Source organism: Chinchilla lanigera, unplaced genomic scaffold, assembly GCF_000276665.1.
Source record: "Chinchilla lanigera isolate Chin_1 unplaced genomic scaffold, ChiLan1.0 scaffold00040, whole genome shotgun sequence".
Classification (NCBI taxonomy): domain Eukaryota; kingdom Metazoa; phylum Chordata; class Mammalia; order Rodentia; family Chinchillidae; genus Chinchilla; species Chinchilla lanigera.
In genome coordinates, this window is record NW_004955441.1 from 561,839 (window position 1) to 581,648 (window position 19,810).

At 42.0% G+C, this 19,810-nt stretch overlaps 2 protein-coding genes across 8 annotated transcripts in view; one reads left to right on the forward strand and one right to left on the reverse strand.

Moving 5' to 3' along the window:
- Window positions 1-5,544, forward strand: part of Slc30a6 (solute carrier family 30 (zinc transporter), member 6) — a 39,127-nt gene extending 33,583 nt beyond the window's left edge. For both annotated transcript variants that reach the window (XM_005390837.2, XM_013517595.1), the window contains one exon: window positions 4,634-5,544. In XM_005390837.2, coding sequence (XP_005390894.1) covers window positions 4,634-5,134 — 501 coding nt within the window. In that variant the 3' untranslated portion in view covers window positions 5,135-5,544. The remainder of the gene's footprint in view (window positions 1-4,633) is intronic.
- Window positions 5,545-9,014: 3,470 nt separating this feature from the next.
- Nlrc4 (NLR family, CARD domain containing 4) overlaps window positions 9,015-19,810 on the reverse strand; it is a 36,677-nt gene continuing 25,881 nt past the window's right edge. For all 6 annotated transcript variants that reach the window (XM_013517598.1, XM_013517597.1, XM_013517596.1 and 3 more), the window contains 3 exons: window positions 19,246-19,338; window positions 18,256-18,423; window positions 9,015-9,334 (listed from right to left, as the gene is read on the reverse strand). In XM_013517598.1, coding sequence (XP_013373052.1) covers window positions 9,042-9,334; window positions 18,256-18,423; window positions 19,246-19,338 — 554 coding nt within the window. In that variant the 3' untranslated portion in view covers window positions 9,015-9,041. The remainder of the gene's footprint in view (window positions 9,335-18,255; window positions 18,424-19,245; window positions 19,339-19,810) is intronic.

Here is a 19,810-nt window from a genome sequence, read left to right on the forward strand (position 1 = left end):
TGTATTCAGAATCTTTATTATATATTTTATTTTCTGGAATCAGACAGTAGTGGAAGGATGTGATGCATTCAAAGTGCTGAGGAAAAAATATCTGTGAAACAAAAATCTTAAATCTATATATTTTATTTTCTTGAGTCTCTTTAATATTTTATTTTTTTATTTTTTGGTCTTTTTTGAGACTGGGTTTCGCTATGTAGTTCAGGCTGGCTTTGAGCTCACTTTGTAGCCCAGGCTGGCCTCAAACTCCCAACAATCCTCCTGCCTCAGCCTCCCGAGTGCTGGGATTACAGGCATGCGCCACCACGCCCGGCCTAGTCTCTCTAATATATTACTCCATATAACTCTAGCTTAAAACATTGATGTGACAAAGCCTAATAACACTCTGACTTCTTTTCCCTTTTATGTAATTTTAGCTTTTTGCCTGGAAACCCAAAACATTTTTTTTCTTTAAAGGGGCTGAGAGTACAGCTCAGTAGTAGAACACATGTTTAGTGTGCCCTGAGATCCTGGCTTCAATTCTCAACATTAGAAAAAAAAAATCTTGCTGTTGGCTATTCTGGGTCAGTTATTTCAGTTATGTTGTTTCAAAAATAAATTTTAAAAATACTCAGGAATGTCTTTTATTATAGTTCCTAATATTTATTTTGTTCTCTTACTTCGGGAACACATGCTATATGTGTGTTGGATCTTTATCATTCATTGTCTGTTGGGGGAGGTACTGGGGAATGGAACTCAGGACCTCGTGTTTGCCAGGCAGGTGCTGTACCACTGAGCTACACCCCTGGCCCTTGTCTTTCAGATTTGTTATTTTCTCAATCTTTATTACTTTGTGTGTGTGTGTGTGTGTTTTGAGACAGGGTCTCGCTATGCAGTTCAGGCTGGCCTTGAGCTCACTTTGTAGCCCAGGCTGGCCTCGAACTCGCAACAGTCCTCCTGCCTCAGCCTCCCGAGCACTGGGATTACAGGCTTACAGGCATGTGCCACCACATTTCTCTTTTGAATTTTAAATGTTTGCTTTTAGCTTTTATTTTTCTTAAGGTATAATTATGTTTATTTGCTTTTGTATTCCTGTTATAATCTTCATTACTAAAGTGATTTTTTTTTGCATTTTCATTGTCTCATTTCTATGACTTGTCTGTTTACTTTTTGTGATTTTCTAGTTATAATTTACATTCTTGTTTCATGTGTTTTGACTTGTTTCTGAAAAAAGTTTATAATTTTTATCTATTTTGTACTTATGTTCTTGTGATAATCTTACACTCTCTATTTTTTTCTTGTAGTAATTTCATGTGAGATTTGCCTTTGGTCCTTTTCTTATGCTCATTTTTAAGTGAAGTTAGTTTTCTTGAGCTTAAAGTTAAGACTGATTTATAGTCATATGTATAAATTCGTAGTTTGAGAGCGCCTTCTAATGATTTCATGAAGTGAAAGTTTTTCCTTCTGTGTTCCTCTTTATCTGAGTGAACCTTCTCTATCCTGTGTCTCTGTTGTGCTGCTCAATTTGGGTTCTTTTCCCGGTTTTTTTCTTCTTAGTGTGGGGCTTTGTCCTATAATGTAGTTTTACCTGCTTGCTTTTTTTTTTTTTTCTAGTACCGGGAATCAAACTCACAACCTCGCGCTTGCCAGGCAGGCGCTATGCCGCTGAGCTAAATCCCCACCCCCTCTGCTTGCTTTTGAGACCCTCCAGACTTCATCACATCGCACACCCAGTGGCTCACCCGCCAATAAGATATGTGTGCCCCTCCTGGCTTCAGCTGCCTTCTCCCGTGGGCTGGCCTGGATTTCATTAAGTACCAGTTAACTGCTGTTGGGTTTTTAGATCAGATGTCCTGTTGTTTCCTGCTTTCTCCTTCACAGGTTCTGATACCATGCAAGTTTTATAGCTTATATCTAGAATTACAGTGGAATACTACTTTGCTTAGTTTTCCTTTTTTTTATGTTATTCATAAATTTTCAACGTCGCTGTCTTTGTTTTTTGAGGGTATTTGTGCATTTCAAAAACTGCTATATCTTCCAAGAACCCCAGCCTGATTTTTGTTTTTGTTTTTGGTCTTTTTTTCTTTTTTTTTCTTTTTTTTTTGTCTTTTTGAGACAGGGTCTCACTATGCAGTTCAGGCTGGCCTTGAGCTCACTTTGTAGCCCGGGCTGGTCTCAAACTTGCTACGACCCTCCTGCTTCAGCCTCCCGAGCGTTGGGATTACAGGCGTGTGCCACCACACCTGGCAAGCCCAGCATAATTTTAAGGGCTATAGAATTTTAAGGTTTTTTGGAGACAGGGTCTCGCTTTGTAGTTCAGGCTGGCCTTAAACTCACTGTATAGCCCAGGCTGGCCTCATACTTGTGGCAGTCTTTCTGACTCAGTCTCCTGAGTGCTGAGATTATAGCTATGTGTGACCATGCCCAGCTCCATAATTTTTTTTTCTTTTTGTCTTTTTGAGACAGGGTCTCCCTATGAAGTTCAGACTGGCCCTGAGCTCACTTTGTAGCCCAGGCTAGTCGCGAACTTACAACAATCCTCCTGCCTCAGCCTCCTGAGTGCTGGGATTACAAGCATGCACCACCACACCTAGATTCCATGGTTATTCTTGAAGATTTACTTTTAAAAGTGATTTTTGAGAGTCAAAAACAATCACATTTTTATGGCTTTTGATATAAACTGCCAGATTGCTTTCCACAGTGTTATACTGATTTATATTCCCCCAGTGTAGTTAGTTTTTAACCATTTTTTAATTGTACCAATAGTAGTAATAAGTAAGTAGATAGCATTTCTTAAGCTCGATGGCTTATAAAGATAAAAAGTACAGTCATCTCAGCTATTCAGAATTTGATTATCTAGAAACCATACCTGTATAGTCCCTGGATAAAATCTAGGAAATTAATAAAATAAGCTTTAGAGCTCCCAAAAGTTGATGTCATGAAAGCCTTACTTTTTAAAATTTTTATTTGTATTAGTACATGTATGTAACACACCTTAATTCTTTTTATGTCCCCTAAGCCTAAGTTTAATACATGTATCACCTTCATAGGAGACTGTTCAAACTCATATTCAGAAATGGTTTTCACTGATTTCCATGTCAAACTGAAGGAGAACACTGTCTCTTTCATAGTTTTTTGTAGTGTCAAGTATAAGCGGTCATGTCAAAGAAAAGGGAAAAATCAAAGATGACAGTTCCTAAACATGGCTATGGAATACAGATTTTTTTGCTGTCATATGATGACAGTAGCTCTATATTTGGCCTTCTAAGTCATACATTGAGATATATCGTAATTAGGTAAATTCTTTGGCTAATTTATATACACTTACTGTTTTGTTATAAATTTTTTTATTTTCAAAATCTGAGTTTAGAAAGCAACATGACGTGTGGACATTTTTTTTTTAATTTAAAAATTAAAGAAGGAAAACGTTGACAAACAGACGTCCGTTTACAAAATAGCATAAGTGGACATTTTATTTACTGTACAATTTTCATTTTTATTAAGTACATAGTACCCACTTATTAGAAAATAATTTGTAACTAAGTCATGAATTGAGTAAAACTCCTTAGTAATTTTGCCATCCAGAAATAATTGCTGTAATTCTTGATATTTTTCTTTGTGTGGGTTGTATGCTTTTTTAAAATTTACTTTATTTTCGTTGTTGGGTGTTTTAATCAAAATAGGATCATTCCTGTATTTACATGTTGTTTTCTGCTTTAAATATATAATGTATAGTAAACATCTTGCCAAGGCGCTAACATTCTGACCATCGTTGAAATGCCTGGTGTGCTCTGCCCTCTGGGTATGTAGGCTGGGAACCCCGGGCTCATTTCTGATTAGTCCATCTCCTTCATCCGTTAGTTCCATGTGGGCGTCACACCATCCCATTTCTGCCCCTGGAACAGGGCTAACCCGTTTGCTCCCCTGCTAGCCTGCAATTTTTGTCCTCGCTCAGCAACCTCCTTTCTAACCTAGATTGTCGCTGTTACTTCCTGCCTCGGCACCAGTCACCCAGAAGTACAGTTGCGTTCCTAGAGTAGACTGTTTTACCTCTGTCTGAATGCAGCTGTTAAATCAGAACTTCGCATCTCCTGGCCTGTCTTCTTTACCTTGTTACCTATTTCCTTCTCTTCTTCTCTTTCTTAATATCTTACTTTTCTCTCATTCTTCTGTCCCCTGAAATATTTTTTCTTCCTTATGTATTAGTATTATTCTTCTTACCAAACATGCCATATAGTTTCAATATAGAATGTCTTTCTGTGCTGTTTGCAATTCCATTTAATCATTAACCCTACATCATATGCAGTCTTCTTTTGAAGTCTTTTCCAGTTGGCATTTACGCCTATCTTTCCTGCCCTTCCATTTTAGTTTTGTATATTTCACTTCTATTGTGCTTTGCATTACAGTATTCCTATCTTTCTCCTCAATGAACTTCTCTCCTTTTTTAATCTTTTAAAGGGATAAAGACTATTTTGTTGACTTTTTATATTGATAATCGTAAGTAAATAGTCTTTCAAAAGTAGCAAGACATTAAGCTTTCTCTTACTTTGAATAAAATACCAAGTACTGACCAAACTACCCATAGCATGTTTACTTCTGCTGGAATTTTCAGTAGTATAATTCTAAACACTTCTTTTCTTGTGATTTTGCCCCTTAGGCTGGATCAGTGCATGTAAGAATTCGACGGGATGCAAATGAACAAATGGTTCTTGCTCATGTCACCAACAGGCTTTATACTCTTGTGTCTACTCTGACGGTTCAGATTTTCAAGGATGATTGGATTAGGCCTGCCTTAGTGTCTGGCCCTGTGACAGCCAATGTCCTAAACTTTTCAGACCATCACATAATCCCAATGCCTCTTTTAAAGACTACTGATGATTTGAACCCTGTCACATCGACTCCAGCTAAGCCTAGTAGTCCACCTCCAGAATTTTCTTTTAATACCCCTGGAAAAAACGTGAGCCCAGTTATTCTTCTAAACACACAAACAAGGCCTTATGGTATTGGTCTTAATCATGGACACACACCGTATAGCAGCATGTTGAATCAAGGACTCAGAGTTCCAGGGATTGGAGCAACCCATGGATTCAGGACTGGTTTCACAAATATACCAAGTAGATACGGAAGTAACAACAGAATTGGACAACCAAGACCATGATGTGCTCTAACTTATTTGATATTGACTCTTTGGCTTCCGATTTATTTAGTAGTCCAACTTTGCATTGACTGTTCAGTCATTTACACTAAATGTTAGATAATAGTGGGCTTGTTCACATTTCATGGAACCTATAAACTATATTTTTGTAAAATGTTTCTGTGACAGTGAGATCCTTGCAGATGTTACAGACTTTAAATAGGCTTCTTTTAGAAAGTTTGTTTCTCTAAATTTTAGTTTTGCTATTTTTGGTTTTGTAACTGCCTGCAGCTGATGAGACCTTACCTTTATAAGAGAGCCTCTTGATTTCTTTCAGTGAAATTTATAAACATGCTTTGCAAACAATATACATTTTAAGAAAGGAAAACAATGTAACTTTTAAAGTAAAAGTCTCTTATAATTTTTCCACTTAATTGCTACATTTTTTTTTTTTGAGCTCCTCTTAAAGCATGCCTTTGTATTTTGTTTTCGTTTTGTTGTTGTGTTGTTATTGTTATTGTTGCTGTTTGAGACAGGGCCTCACTGTCCAGCTCAGGCTGGGCTTCAGTTCACTTCATAGCCCAGACTGGCCTCCAATTCTCAGTGATCCTCCTTCTTCAGCCTCCCAAGTGTTGGGATTATAGGCGGGCGCCACCATACCCAGCTCTGAATTAGGTCTTGCAAAGTAAAAGCAAAATTTTATCAGAAATTTTGAGACACACTGTACTATCTAGAACAATTTAAAGGTTTTTTTGGTGGTGTTGTTGAGTTGGTGTTGGTGTTGGTGTTGTTTTAGTCTGGTGTTGTTTTAGTCAGGGTCTCACTACGTAGTTCAGGATGGCCTTAAAGTAATTATATAGCCTAGGCTGGCCTTGAATTCATGGAGATCCTCCTGCTTCATCCTCCTAAGTACTAGGAGTACAGCCTTGGACCACCATACCTGGCAACACATTTGTAAATAGTTCATGGTTCACAGTGTTTTATTTAGTTAAATGTATACCAAACCTTTGATGAAATGCAATGAAACAACCCCAGATTTCTATGTTCATAATAGTGGAGTGAGGCTTTTTAAAATCACGTTTTAATTAGTTGATGTTTTATTTCTCATTTTATTACCAAAATATATGGAATTCCATATAAAATATGGGATTTGATATCTTTTCAAATTTGCATAATTTAACTATATTTTATATAATGTTACAAAAGTATAATGGACTGTAAATTGCAGTATACAGTATTGTTAGGCCTCCGTGGGCAGTTTCTAATGTTTTGTTTGCTTTGTCAAAAAATAGTGAATTGTTAATGTGATACAGTGTGAGAATCATGTAAATTATTTTGTGGTCATTTTCCAAAGGCAGATTTTAAAGACTTTCCAACGTGGCCAGTATTATTCACAAAAACTGTAATGAGCAGCAGTCATACATTACTTAAGAAGCTTCTTTTGTTTTGTGTTGTTTTACTTTACCATGCATTCTACAGTTATGGTTTTTAAGGAGTATTTTGAAAATGGATTCAACTTTCCTAGAATCCATTGCTTCTGGAGATCTGTGACTTTTCAGCCATCAAACAACTATCTAGAGAAGGTACTTGTTTTTATAGCATTGGCAGCAGTTTCTTTGGTCAGCTTATCCTCTTTTATAAGTGAGACACTTCCAAATCCTCTTTCACAGTGAAATAACAAGTATCAAAAAAGCCATCCGTATGAAGCAAAATTGTAATCATCTGTGGTAAAAAAATGACCATATTCTGAAAACCTTTTGCTTAGCGAAGAGTTGATCATTGTCTTTGACAGCTGCAATCCAGTTTGGGCATTTGACCTGCTGAAGAAACACAGCCCATGTGTCCCTTGATCCCTGGGAAAATGAAAGTTTGTAAATTGTAATAAGGCAACCTGTTTCTTGACCTTTGTCTTATGTTTTCCAACTATTTACTGTACCTATTATTGATCTGCTACTACAAGGTGATTTTCCCTCCGTTGACCTCACCTAAATGTGAATTGAGGTCATGCATGAAATCTGAAGAACTGTCATGTCCTGAGTGATAATTAAGAGGTGTGTGCTGCCTTCCCATGTATGTCTCCTCATGTCTTCCCATGGGATTTTTAAGTGACTGGGTACCAAACAGGGATCCATGTCAGGTTCTGTGCCTGCTTCCTCAGCGCTCATTCAGAGGCAGCATCTGTGCAGCTGCACTGCCAAAGGTGCTCTGAGGCTCACCTGCCCTATTTGAGAAAGGACACTCAGACTTGCCTGTGGGTTGGGAAGGAATTGGTCCTGCTTGCTGAAAGTCAGTGGTGCCAAATGTTGCAGATAACATTCACCTGCGCACTATTTCATAGAAGTCTTGCTGGCCAAGCTCTGACTACCTTCTGGATACAAAAATAATGACCATGGCCAGCAGAGGACTATTGGCAACAGCCTTATTGGTAAGTCTTGCCAGAGACTATTTTGAAGCAAAAGAAAAGAAAGAGAGAGAGAGACAGAGAGGGAGGGAGGGAGGGAGGGAGGGAGGGAAGGAAGAAAAGAAAGAAAGAAAGAGAAAAAAAAAGAAAGAAAGAAAAAAGAAAGAAAGAAAGAGAAAGAGAAATTTGGCCCATGGCCTGTCATTACAAACAAGCTGCATGGAGTGTGACTAATTCTATTTGAAGAAATCACTGTATTGTAATGGAAAAATCACTGCACTAGGAGATAATTGGGGCCCAATGCTTCGGCTGATGTTATATAAGTGGTTTTGTAATCATGCCCAAGCAAGCCAGTTAACATGTCTGAGCTTTCTCCTCTGTGAATTAGGGAGGGGAAAGAATTAGTTGATCTGTAAAATTTTATGACTAAATCTGTAGAATATGTGCCCACTTACCAAACAGATTTGCCCCAAATTTCCAATTACTACCTCAGCACACTGGCCAAGTGTTACCTACACCAACAGCTAAGCCATTACTTGGAGGTGCCACGAGACTAGAAGATGCACCACAAGCTAACGCCATTCAGGTTCTTGGGTTTTTTCTAAACTTCCCTCAATTTAAATCTGTTTAGATTAGGGAGCTTTTTTTCAGGATTTTCTGTGAATGATTCTTTTGGGAGATTGTGGAGAAAAGGTGAAGGCAGGGTATCCTTTGCTTCTATAGGGAACAAATGAATGGGATTTTCCTTGCTTCATGATGGCATTATATACAGTGAATGTCTCGGCTGCTGGGCGAAGGTCTGACTCTCAAGCCTCTGATTTACCTGCTTACCCACTGCCGGTTTTTACTTGACTGAGAATGCCAGTCTTCTCTGGAAGTCCAATATGCTTCTAATACGAGAAAGTGCTTTTTACATTCCCAACCATTTGAATTAAACTGTTTCAATTAAAGAGCATTAGATAATTTTGGTTTGCTTCTTCACAATGGTTTTTTTGTTTTTTTGTTTTGTTTTGTTTTGCTTTGGCAGTACTGGGATTTAAAACCAGGAGCATTGAATTATAGTACATCCCAATTCCTTTTTAACTTTTTGAATTTTGAGATAGGCTCTTACTAAGTTGCTCAGGCTGGTGTAGAACCTGTGATCTTCCTACCCAACCCTCCTGAGTAGCTGGGAATACAGGCATGTATCACCACACCTGGCTTATTCAATAGCTATTTATTGATGGTTTATTTATATTTAGCAGATTTGTTGAGTCTGTTACATGCCAGGAACTGTACCCAGTAAATATGCATATAATATAATCGTTTTTGTGACCTACTGTTCTTGGGGCCAAGGGTGACACAAAGATGAACAGGAGTCCCTTCAAGGAGCTGATAATCCTAGTTGGAGAGATGAGACACCTAACTATTGCACAGGTCATCAGGTTAAACTCTTCCACTTCCTCATCTTTGTCTTCTTTTTCCAAGATTTCTAAATCATGCTGAAAATAAAGAGCCCCCACATACTCATTAGCTAAGGGTATCTTTTATTTAAGCAGTTACTAGCTTAAAAGCACCTTTAATAACACTGATATCATCATCATCAAATTGCCATCCAATAAGCCTAGCTTCTTGCAAAAAAGTTAATTCGGATAATACATGGCCAAGTTTTCTGACTAATGTGGGGTCAGGTAAAAGACCTTTAGTACTGAAGTCAAAAAATACTAATTGCTTAAGATTCGCAAATACATCCATGAAGCCAAGCCATCCATCACTGCTCACATAATTTTCTGCCAAATCCAACTGCTGGAAGTTTTTCAGAGGGTTCTTTTCAAAAAATGTACCTGGGTAAGGAAAGAAGTGATGTTAATTGGAAGAAAACCAGTTTTTAGAGAAGTAGTTTCTGTATACATATAACCTTTCCATTTTGAAATGTCCGTGTTTGGAGCAGTGCTGTGCTCAGGAAGAAATGACAATTTTCTACAGATAGACTATGAATGTGGCTCATTATATTTACAAATTGTATCCTTCCTAAAGTGAAAGGGAATCTGATAAAGGGTAATTGGTAGCAGTATAGTAAGCAAATATAAATGAATTATATTTTCTTTTTCTGAGTCTTCCAGGAAATGGACAGTTTTTTAAAAACTGAGGTATGAAGCTGGACGTGGTGGTACACACCTGAAATCCCAGCACTCGGGAGGCTGAGACAGGCGGATCGTTGCAAGTTCAAGACCAGCCTGGGCTGCAAAGTGAGCTCAAGGCCAGCCTGAACTGCATAGCGAGACCCTGTCTCAAAAAGACAAAAATAAATACATAAAAATAAAAATTGAGATATGAGAAGTGGTATTAAATATTCAGTTATTTTTTGAACTGGAGTCAAAGTTAGGCAATATTAGGTCATTTCCTCTCTGGAGACGTAAACCCACCTATTGTAACTTTGGGTATGCATTGTGCCTAAGTGTAAGCTCAAGTAAAGGAACCTCCTTCAATATCTCAAGATATGAGTGTTTTGTTTTTAATCCTCCCTGGCCTCTTCAAGAAGTTCCCCCATTCTTTGCAGAATACAGCACCCTAAAATAACCCCATCAATGGGAGGGGGGCTATGGGATGTTTCCTTGGTGTCCTGTTACATAAAGGATGCAGCCTTTTTTATTCCCATGTTACCAGTTTAGGTGATAGTAGAACTCAGGTGAATCTTTTTCTTTCTTTTTTTTTTTGGTACTGCGAATCGAACTCACGACCTTGCACTTGCAAGGCAGGTGCTGTGCCACTGAACTATATCTCCAGCCCTCAGGTGAATCTTAACAATAAGAGAAAATATCTCTTGCCGGTCATATGCCACCATGCAAATTGGCCAATATATGACATTAAGAGTTCACACAGACTCCTTATGAATGGTGTCCCTTAGATTTTGCACGTTAGTCCTGCTGTCTGCCCTGGCCTTTTCTGCCTGACCAGTACAGGGGAGACAGTCTGGCACACAGAAGGGAACTCAGATAATGTTTGTATCAGAGTACAAACTTGCATGTTTGTACTCTGAGCTATTACCACAAATTATAGAAGATGTGTATGCCTGGCTTGAGACCCTTGTTACCCAGAGGCAAAAGACAAAGGCTAAAGAGTTCACATTCAAGGAGGAAGGTTCAGTGCTGTACAGCCTATGTTAAGGTCAACAAGCAAAGACAATACCGTCTGCCACTAGTAATGAAGGCTTTAGGACAGGAGCGGTCGTTCCTGTCTGACCAGCTCATGGTAGGCTGAGGTCAGCCCGGCTATGCTCAGAGACTGTGTATATTTACTCTTAACCACTCTCCGTGACGATGTTGACCAGCAACCTGTGATTTGCCGGTCAGATGTCACTCTGTGGTTTTGTGCAATTTTCTCATTGCAGGAAAAATATACGGTATGAACTCCAAATGCCCTCAGTCAGTCTCAGCCAGTACTCTCATCACCTCCAAAAGGCACCGAGTTTAGAAAGCTCTTTAGGTTCTTTGCGGTTACTGGAAGGGAATGAGCCCTGTCTAACAGTAATCAAGGTACTAGTGACAAAGGTAGGTCCAACTACGGGTGATTCGCAGGGCTGTGCACCCTTGTCTCAGCCGTGTGTGCTACTTGATGCCACGGCGATCTTCGGTGTCCAGTAGCACACATGGTTTCCCTCCTTTCACTGCTTATTTCTTTGGGAAGTACAACAGACTGCTTTATTTTTATTTTATTTTATTTTATTATTATTATTATTATTTTGTTTTTTGAGACAGGGTTTCACCACGCAGCTCAGGCTGGCTTTGAGCTCACTTCGTAGCCCAAGCTGGTCTCGAACGCACAACGATCCTCCTGCCTCAGCCTCCCCAGTGCTGGGATTACAGGTGTGCACCACCACGCCCGGCTCAGACTGCTAATTGTTCCTCAGGTTCATCTCCCCTTACTTCGTTATCTGGGTAAATGCCCACTCATATCCCAGCCTCTCTTGCTGCTAGATGTGGCTGAATTTTTTACCAAAGAGATACAGACAGAAGCAACGCATGCAATTCCCAGATCACTTTGCCGGGGAAATGCCCTTTCCTTCCACTTTTGCCCTCCTCTCCTGGGTTGAAATGCTCACGTGGCAGTGACCTACCTATGACCATGGAGTCCAAACTGAAACTGTAAGGAGTAAAGGAGCTGGCACCTGGGTCTGAAAGGCTGCAGCATTATGTGAGATGGAGTAAAGTTCCGTCTTCCGCCAGCCGTGGTGTGTGTGGGTCTTTGCATTCTATGCTGTGGAACTAGCACACGGTCTTCGCTTTCTCCTCTCCCCCTTCCCCACAGAGGCGCCTCGTTATTCCTCCTAGCGGGGCTGTCTCCCTGCTCCCCGTCTCACATCCGTGTCCGCGGTGCCCTTGCCCCTTCATGTGCTGCCTGGGGTCTCCTTCCCCAAGGAGCACCCTCCTTTCTCCTCAGCTAGCAGAGCAGCTTTCACCACCCAGCAAGAATGTGAAGAACGCAAAGCCCATTCAGCCCTCAGGAGGGGAGCTGTTTACACTGGCTCCCTGTCGCGGTGTAAGGATCTAAAGTTAGCCTCGGGTGATGTGTGTAAGCACGGGAACCAAGAGCAAGCGATGCTCTCCATAATCCAAGGGAAGTCTTCGTTCACTGAATCTGCAGTGCTTTCATCCTCACAAGAAAACTGGATCTGCGAGGAACAGAACTATGGCGCGGGGAGCTGTTGGCCGTACACGGACTGTGGAGAGCGCAAAGGGTTTCATTCAAGTCGCAGGCAAAATCTCAAGTGCCCCGTGTGAACTTCTGAAGCTTCTGGTATTCTAAAGAAAACTCTAATACAGCATTGCCCTGCAGTTCACCTGAACCGGCACCAGAGTTCCTACGCAGCTTCTATTCATTCAGCAAAGAGGTCCCTGTCTCCGTGGCTCACAATATAGCGCGAAGCCATACACGGAGCCCACAGGATGCTGCAGCAGCTCAGGGTGCACTGCGAACACAAAGCAGTAGGCGCTCTAACTCTGCTCCTTCTCAGAACACTGGTAGTTGGACGTAAGATGCTGCAGGGAAGGTGAGGATTCTTCTCGGGAGAAACTGAACTGCCTCCAAGCAAAGGCCCTACAAAGGAAGTTATTTTGCTCATCTGATCACCCCACGGTGAAGCTAACCCATCAGAGAGTCACCCTTTCTCTCAGACACACAGCTTCCTATCGACTGTGCCTCCCTGCGAACCTTGAGGAAATAGTACAGGGTGACCAGCCGTCTGCGAGCAGCCTCCAGCAAAGACGCCTGAGACTGAGCACCCAAAAAAAGGGACGCCTGGGCTGCGTTTGACAGCCAACACTGAAAAAGAATCCCTCCCCCCAAAAAATGAGGTGTCTCTATCTGTTTTGAGAGGATACTCTGTGGCAAGGGTCTCTGATTGTGTCACAACCATTGCAGAAGAGCAAAAAGAGGCTCAGAGAACAAAGGAGCTGAAACAGCTGCCAGCCCTTCAAGAGTTGGCCTGAATCCATACAGGAGCTGGAGCCCCTCAGGACCTAAAACAACTCCCAGCTGCACTTCCCCTCCCAACACTTGTACTCAGGACTGTGTTTCCAACACATGCTTTTGGGGACACATTCAAACCATCCCCATGAGGTAATATAGGAAACAAGAAAGCCAGCCGTGATGGTAGGTGCCAATAATCCAGCACTTGGGAGGCTGAGGCAGGAGGCTCGCTCTGAGTTCCAGTCCGCCCTGGGTTACATAGTTCAAATCCAGCCTGAAATGCATAGTGAGACCCTGTCTTCAAAAAAAAAGCAAACAAAAACTCAAAAATCTTTTTTTCAGAGACCTTAAAAAACCACTGCAACAACTCAACAAAAATAAGGTGCTATTCTTTTCAGTACTGGGACTGAACCAGGTTCTCTGGCTGAGCCAAATACCCAGCCCTTTTTGCTTTTTTTGTTTTTGAATTTTTTGAGGTGATCCCACTGAGTTGCCGAGGCTGGCTTCAAATTTGTGACCCTCCGCCGCAACCGCCGGGGGAACTGGGATTACAGGCATATACACACCACACCCAGCTGGTTTATACTGTTACGTTTATTATTGTTATACTCTTAGGTGTATTCAGTTCTTTTTATGGCTTCTTAAATTAGAAACATTAATTTTCAGCCTTCTTTTTGCATAAAAATTTAAAGCTATGAGAATTGCTTTCAGTCCCTGCTTTTGCCGCATGCCACAAGTTTTGATATATAGTATTTTCATAGTCTGGGTTCTAAACATTTTTGTCAAGGTTTGCCAGTACGAACTTGTAACATAACAACGTTTCAGACAAACTGTGTGATCCCCACCCCGGGTCACCTACGTGCAGGTAGAAAAAAGGGCAACAAGTAAGAGTGCCCAGGCTTCACGTTTTGCCAGGAAAGCACCCCCCAAAAGCACACCCCGTCCACTGCAGTTTCTTCTATGCCTCCTACCTCAGATCTGTCACCCTGCATCTCATTATGAGGTCTTTCTTTAATTAGAGACTCGGGGCTGGGGATTTAGCTCAGCAGCACAGCGCCTGCCTGGCAAGCGCAAGTTCGTGAGTTCGATTCCCAGTATGGGGGGGGCGGGGCAAAGAACCATTGTTCTTTAATTAGAGACTCCATTTCTCATGACACCCTTCATTTGATTGCTACATCACACACACTTGTCCTCCTCTAATCCTCATTGCCTAAATTGACTTGCAATACTTTAGGCTAGGTGAGCGTCAGTCCCTGGGGATGAGAATGTTTTCAAGGATGGAGGTTGGAATCGAAAGGCGATAGCGAGGCAATCAACAGAAGCAGTGGGATGAATGGACTGGGAGTGAAGTGAAAGGACTGATGATTAGGAGTAGGTGTAATGGAGGAGAGGAGATTACTGTTTGGGAATAGGATGTCTGAGTTTCATATCTTGAAGGGAGCTCAGTCTAGGTGTGGGAACCCTGAAGCAGAAGAATCATAAATTCAAGCCTAGGCAACTTAGTGAGACCCTGGCTCAAAATAAAAAACGTTCAAAGAGTCTGAAGGCATAGCTCAGTAGTACAGCCTCTTACAACATATGAAGACGGCTCATTTGGGGGGGAGTCTTTTTTTCTTTCAAACCCAGCCCCCAGAGGTCTGCCCCCTCCCCACTTTTTGGTGCTTAGGCTCAGACTTTAAGTTGCTGTAGGTCTTCCACCAAGCAGGTCTGTCTGTCTGCAGAATCAATGCACCTGGCGACTTCAACATGCAGGGGTGGAAGGGGTGGACAGGCAGCGTTCCCAGAACCTCACAGACTGCAGTCCGAGCCCTTGTCTCTCACTGTTCAGCATCTGCCTCAAGCCCAGCAGATAACTGTTTACCTCTGGGAGGGGGAGGACTTGGCTGAGGGGAGCAGTGTCAGCACCAGCACATTCTCTTGTCTTTCCCCAACTCTTCCTCTTTTATCTCCAACCCTTGTCCCTGCTGTAGTCTGACGACCTTTTGATGTTCAAGCCCCTTTGGTTTTTTGTTATTGTTTTCAGTCAGGGTGTCACTTCGCTGTTGAACTGGCCTTGAACTCACTATGTAGCCCAGGCTGGCCTCGAACTCATGGTGATCCTTCTGCCTCAGCCTCCCTAGTGCTGGGATTACAGGCGTGCGCCACCATGCCCAGCTCCAGCCTCTTTGTAAACCAGGGATAATAATATCTTTTATAGGAGTATAATAATAATTCTATAGATTTTTTAATATTTGAGAATAAATTAATTAGTACTAAGAGTTGTTAGCTTTCACTCATTTTTAACATATTCTAGAGTGGGTCATTGCAGCTCAGTTTTCAGGAGTCAGATAATGTCTGTTTATTTTTCTTTTTCTCAAATGGGGACTTACAAGACACTAGGAAAGTAAAGTCAAATAGTGAGTTACTGCCAGTCTCTCTCTCTCTCTCTCTTTCTCTCTCATTGTCTTTTATTTTTCACATATTTTTTACATAGCAAGATAGGGTCTTGCTATGTAATTCAAGCTGGCCTTGAACTTGCTGTGATCCTCCTGCCTCAGCTTCCTGAGTGCTGGGATTATAGGCATGTGCCACCACACCTGGCTCAGCTCTTATTTCATTAAATACCACATGTCCTTTCCTAGTCGCAATGGCTAGCTTCATGGGTGGGAGAAGTAAGCAGCTGTCTACTTATAGATTTGAAAGATGCTAAAAGACCCCTGCCTAAAAGTGCCTCCCCAACAGGAACTCTAAATCTAGACACTGTCAAGGGACTCTGAAAATTCACATCCTTTTCAACTCACTTAAGATATGAGATTACAGGACTGGGGATTTAGCTCAGTGGCAAAGCACCTGCCTGGCAAGCGCAAGGTCGTGAGTTCGATTTCTGGTACCGGAAAAAAAAAAACAAAAAAAAAGATAGGAGATTACCTGAGAGGGATTATAGCTAGCTAATCAGTCTGTGACAGACCTGCCTGCCTCCAGTATCACTAAGAATAGAGGAAGGGTCTGAAAGAATGTCACCCAGTGTTAGGGCTTGTATGTAGATGTCTCTCCCACAAAGTCCATTGCAGAGATGGGGCTTTTTGGAGATGGCCAGATCGAGGGTAGGTCAAGGTGGATTATGGGAGTGATTAAAGGTGTGTAATAACTAAATTGGTCTGGTGATTGGTTTAGCATAGTTCTGGGTGTGGACAAGCCCAATGGGTGGCACCAACCAAAAGGCTGGTAGCCTGGATGGGACAAAAGGGAAAGGGAGGCTCGCTGCTTTGCTGCTTGCTGCTGCTGCCTGCCTGCCCTGCCATGGACTGTTTCTCCTCTGCCATGTGCTACCCTGCCTTGGAGCCAGCTGACTATGGACTGAAACCTCTACAAACTGTGAGCTAAAGTAAACCTTTGCTCCTTTAACTTTGGGTGTTGGGTATTTTGTCTCAGCAACAAGAAAAGTAATGAAGGCACCCAGGATGGTATGATTTGATAGGTAAGAGGAGTGACTAGGGAGTGGGAAGTGCAGTTGGGAATTAAGAGAAAGAAAGAGTCAGGTCTTGAAGCACCATTGGACAGCCTAAGGATTAGCAGTAAGCATTTCCAAGAGAGAAGGTTGGAAAGGAGAGGCAGATAGGAATTAATGCTTAATGGGAACAGAAATTCAGATAAGGAAGATGACAGCTTCTGGAGGTGAATGGTGGTGATGTTGCACAATAATGTGAAAATGGGCCGTGGAACCATGCACTTGAAATGGTTAAGATGGTAAATTTTATGTTACGTGAACTAAACACATTCTACACAATCGTAAGGGAAATGAAGGCAGCCGAGGCCTTTCACCAATCCTTTGTCTCAGGTAGTGATATCCTGCAGGATGGTCCCAGTCACTTTAACCTCCCCATGTTTCATATCCCTGTATTGTCCCCTCCCACACTGGATAGGGTTCACCTGTGTAACTAACAGGACATAAAGGAAATGACTAGTGCCGACCTCCCAAGGCTAGGTCATAAAAAGCACTGTAGCTCTTAACTAGTTTTTCTTGGATCCTATCCCCTGGAGGAAATTAGCTGCCATGTTGTAAGGACACAGACAGCCCATTGAGAGGTATCGTGCTAAGGAACGGAGGCCTGCAGCCAGCATCCCACCTTAACTGCTAGTGGTGTGAGGAGCCGTCTCAGAAGCTGATCCTCTAGCAGCCCCTGCCATCCTCCAGCCTGCAGTTACATGAAGAAGCTGAGGAAAAATCACCCGGCTCACCTACTCCCAGATTCCTGACCCACAGAAACTGTGAGATAATGATTATTGCTTTAGACCATTATGTTTGTTTGTTTGTTGTCCTTTTTTTGAGACAGGGTCTCACTATGCAGGTCAGGCTGGCCTTGAGCTTACTTATGTAGCCCAGGCTGTCCTTGAACTCATGGCGATCCTCTTGCCTCAGCCTCCCAACTGCTGAGATTACAAGCTTGCACCACCAGCCCCAGCTAGATCATTATGTTTTTGTTTTTGTTTTTGTTTTTGTCTTTTTGAGACAGGGTCTCGCTATGCAGTTCAGGCTGGCCTTGAGGTCACTTTGTAGCCCAGGCTGGTCTTGAACTCACAAAAATCCTCCTGCCTCAGCCTCCCAAGTGCTGGGATTACAGGCGTGCACCATGATGCCCAGCCTAGAGCATCATGTTTTGAGATGATTTATTACAGATAAATTGTTAACGACACTAAAGCCAATGCCAAAACCTTTCATCAGCTATTTGTGGTTGGAGGTGTCTTCAGTCATTTAGATTGATGAATTGGTTTATGCATTATATCACCACTGCTTAAAGATATTGAGTCCATTTAGACACAGCTGCATTCACCTTTGCTTATTTTGAACACCCAATAACTTGACTTAAAATTTTCTTCCTGTGATTGGAGGGGCATTGTTGAAATTCATAGAGTTATGGCTGGGATTAACAATAATATAATATTCTTTGTCAGATACCATGAATGATTTTTCTTTAAGTTTGTAAAGGGTCAATGTTTAAAATATTCTTACTCGTTATTATGTGTTAATTATCTTTAAATGTACTCTTAAAAGAAGAAACAAGGAAAAGGGACAAAATAAATAAAGCCAGTTTAAGAACAGCTGTAGGAGCCCAGCGTGGTTGCACACGCCTGCAATCCCAGTACTCCGGAGGCTGAGGCAGGAGGATCGTTGCGAGTTTGAGACCAACCAGCCTGGGCTACAAAGTGAGCTCAACGCCAGCCTGAACTGCATAGTGAGATGCTGTCTCAAAAAAGACAAAAAAAAAAAAGAAGTTTTAGGGCCAACCTCTGTTGTCTTGGCTCTGTGTGTACCTACCTAAAATTCTAATCTCTGCGTCTGTGAGTCTCCAGTTTTTCAAGCCAAGCTTGACAAGTTGTGGGACCCCCTCCAGCTGCTCCAACAGGCTGGTCAGGCTGCCTTGCACACCCAAGCACCAAGGCAGCATCAGCACAGTGAGGTGTTCCAGGACGCCAAGCCTGCCAACTTGAGGACACAAAGAGCAGTTCAGGAAATAGGTTGTCTCAAAGTGGATGAAGGATGAAGGGGTTTGGGGAAGAAAGGCTCTTTATGTTTGACGGCTCTGCAGCCTAGTCAGTTTGTACTGAGAGTGTTTTGCTGTTTTATGGGCACTCCCCCAACACACATCAGCATTATGCAGAACGGAGTAATAAAACTACAGCGCATGTAATGATAACCCCACTTTCAGCAAAGAGCAAGTCGTGGGCAAGCTCACTTAACACTGACCCAATTCCTCTTGTATTATTCTGAAGCAAATCTAAAACATAGGTATCAGTTCTTCTATCTTTTGTGTTTTATTTGTTTGTTTGGTTTGGTTTTTTGTTTTGTCTTGTCTTTTTGAGACAGGCTCTCACTACGAAGGTCAGGCTGGCCTTGAGCTCACGTTGTGGCCCAGGCCGGTCTCAAACTCGCAACAATCCTCCTGCCTCAGCCTACCAAGTACTGGGATTACAGGCGTGTGCCACCATGCCTGACTTATTTTTTGTTTTAATCATATATCACTGTCACACTTAAAGGTCTTATCACTAATTCCTGAAGCAAATTTGCCTCTAACATCAGTCACAAGCTTCCTTGAAGGAGGAATTCGATGCACATATGCAAACTGGTGACTCAGAAGACCTGGGCATTAAGGATAAGGGCCCTTTGAGAAAGTGCCTAAAGCTTTTCTTTTTCCAGGTGCATCTAGTAAGGCACACAGAGCTGCAAGAGACCCGCGCTGGGGCGGTTCTTCTAACTACCCGCTATCCATACTCAAATATGTGCTGTAGGGGGAGTTGCCATTCTTACTCAGTTCCTGTAGAGCCTCGTTTCCGTCCTTCTCCAGGTAATTCTCCGATAAATCAAGAATGCTCAGTTTGACCAAATTGTGAAGATTCTGAGCTAGAAAAAATGTAAATGTAAAAAAAAAAATTGTTTTAAAGTTTCAGGCAACTATATGCATTTTTAAGTACCCCTAAAAGAACTGCAAACCTTCTCTTCTTTGCCAACGGTAATGCCAACTATCATTTGACTGGGTTCATATCATTGTTCCCAAAGGCACAGAACTCCATTAGATGTGACCACTGCTCTCGTGACGATGACCAGTTGGCCCGAGACTGCCTGTCCCGGGTTCTGTTTAATAAATTCTAGGTCACATACAGAAAAACAGCGTGAAACAGAGCTGTGCTATCACCATGGGAAAGTCACTCAGGCTCTAAGCCTCAGTGTCTTCCTGTACACACGGACGTGGTTGGATTAGGTGAACTGGGAAGTTGTTTCCAACGCAAAAACATGCCTTATCATGCAGAAGACTGTGCGACTGAAACAGCTGAGACAAGTGTTTTTGTGCACTTCAGTTTAGATTATTTTGTCA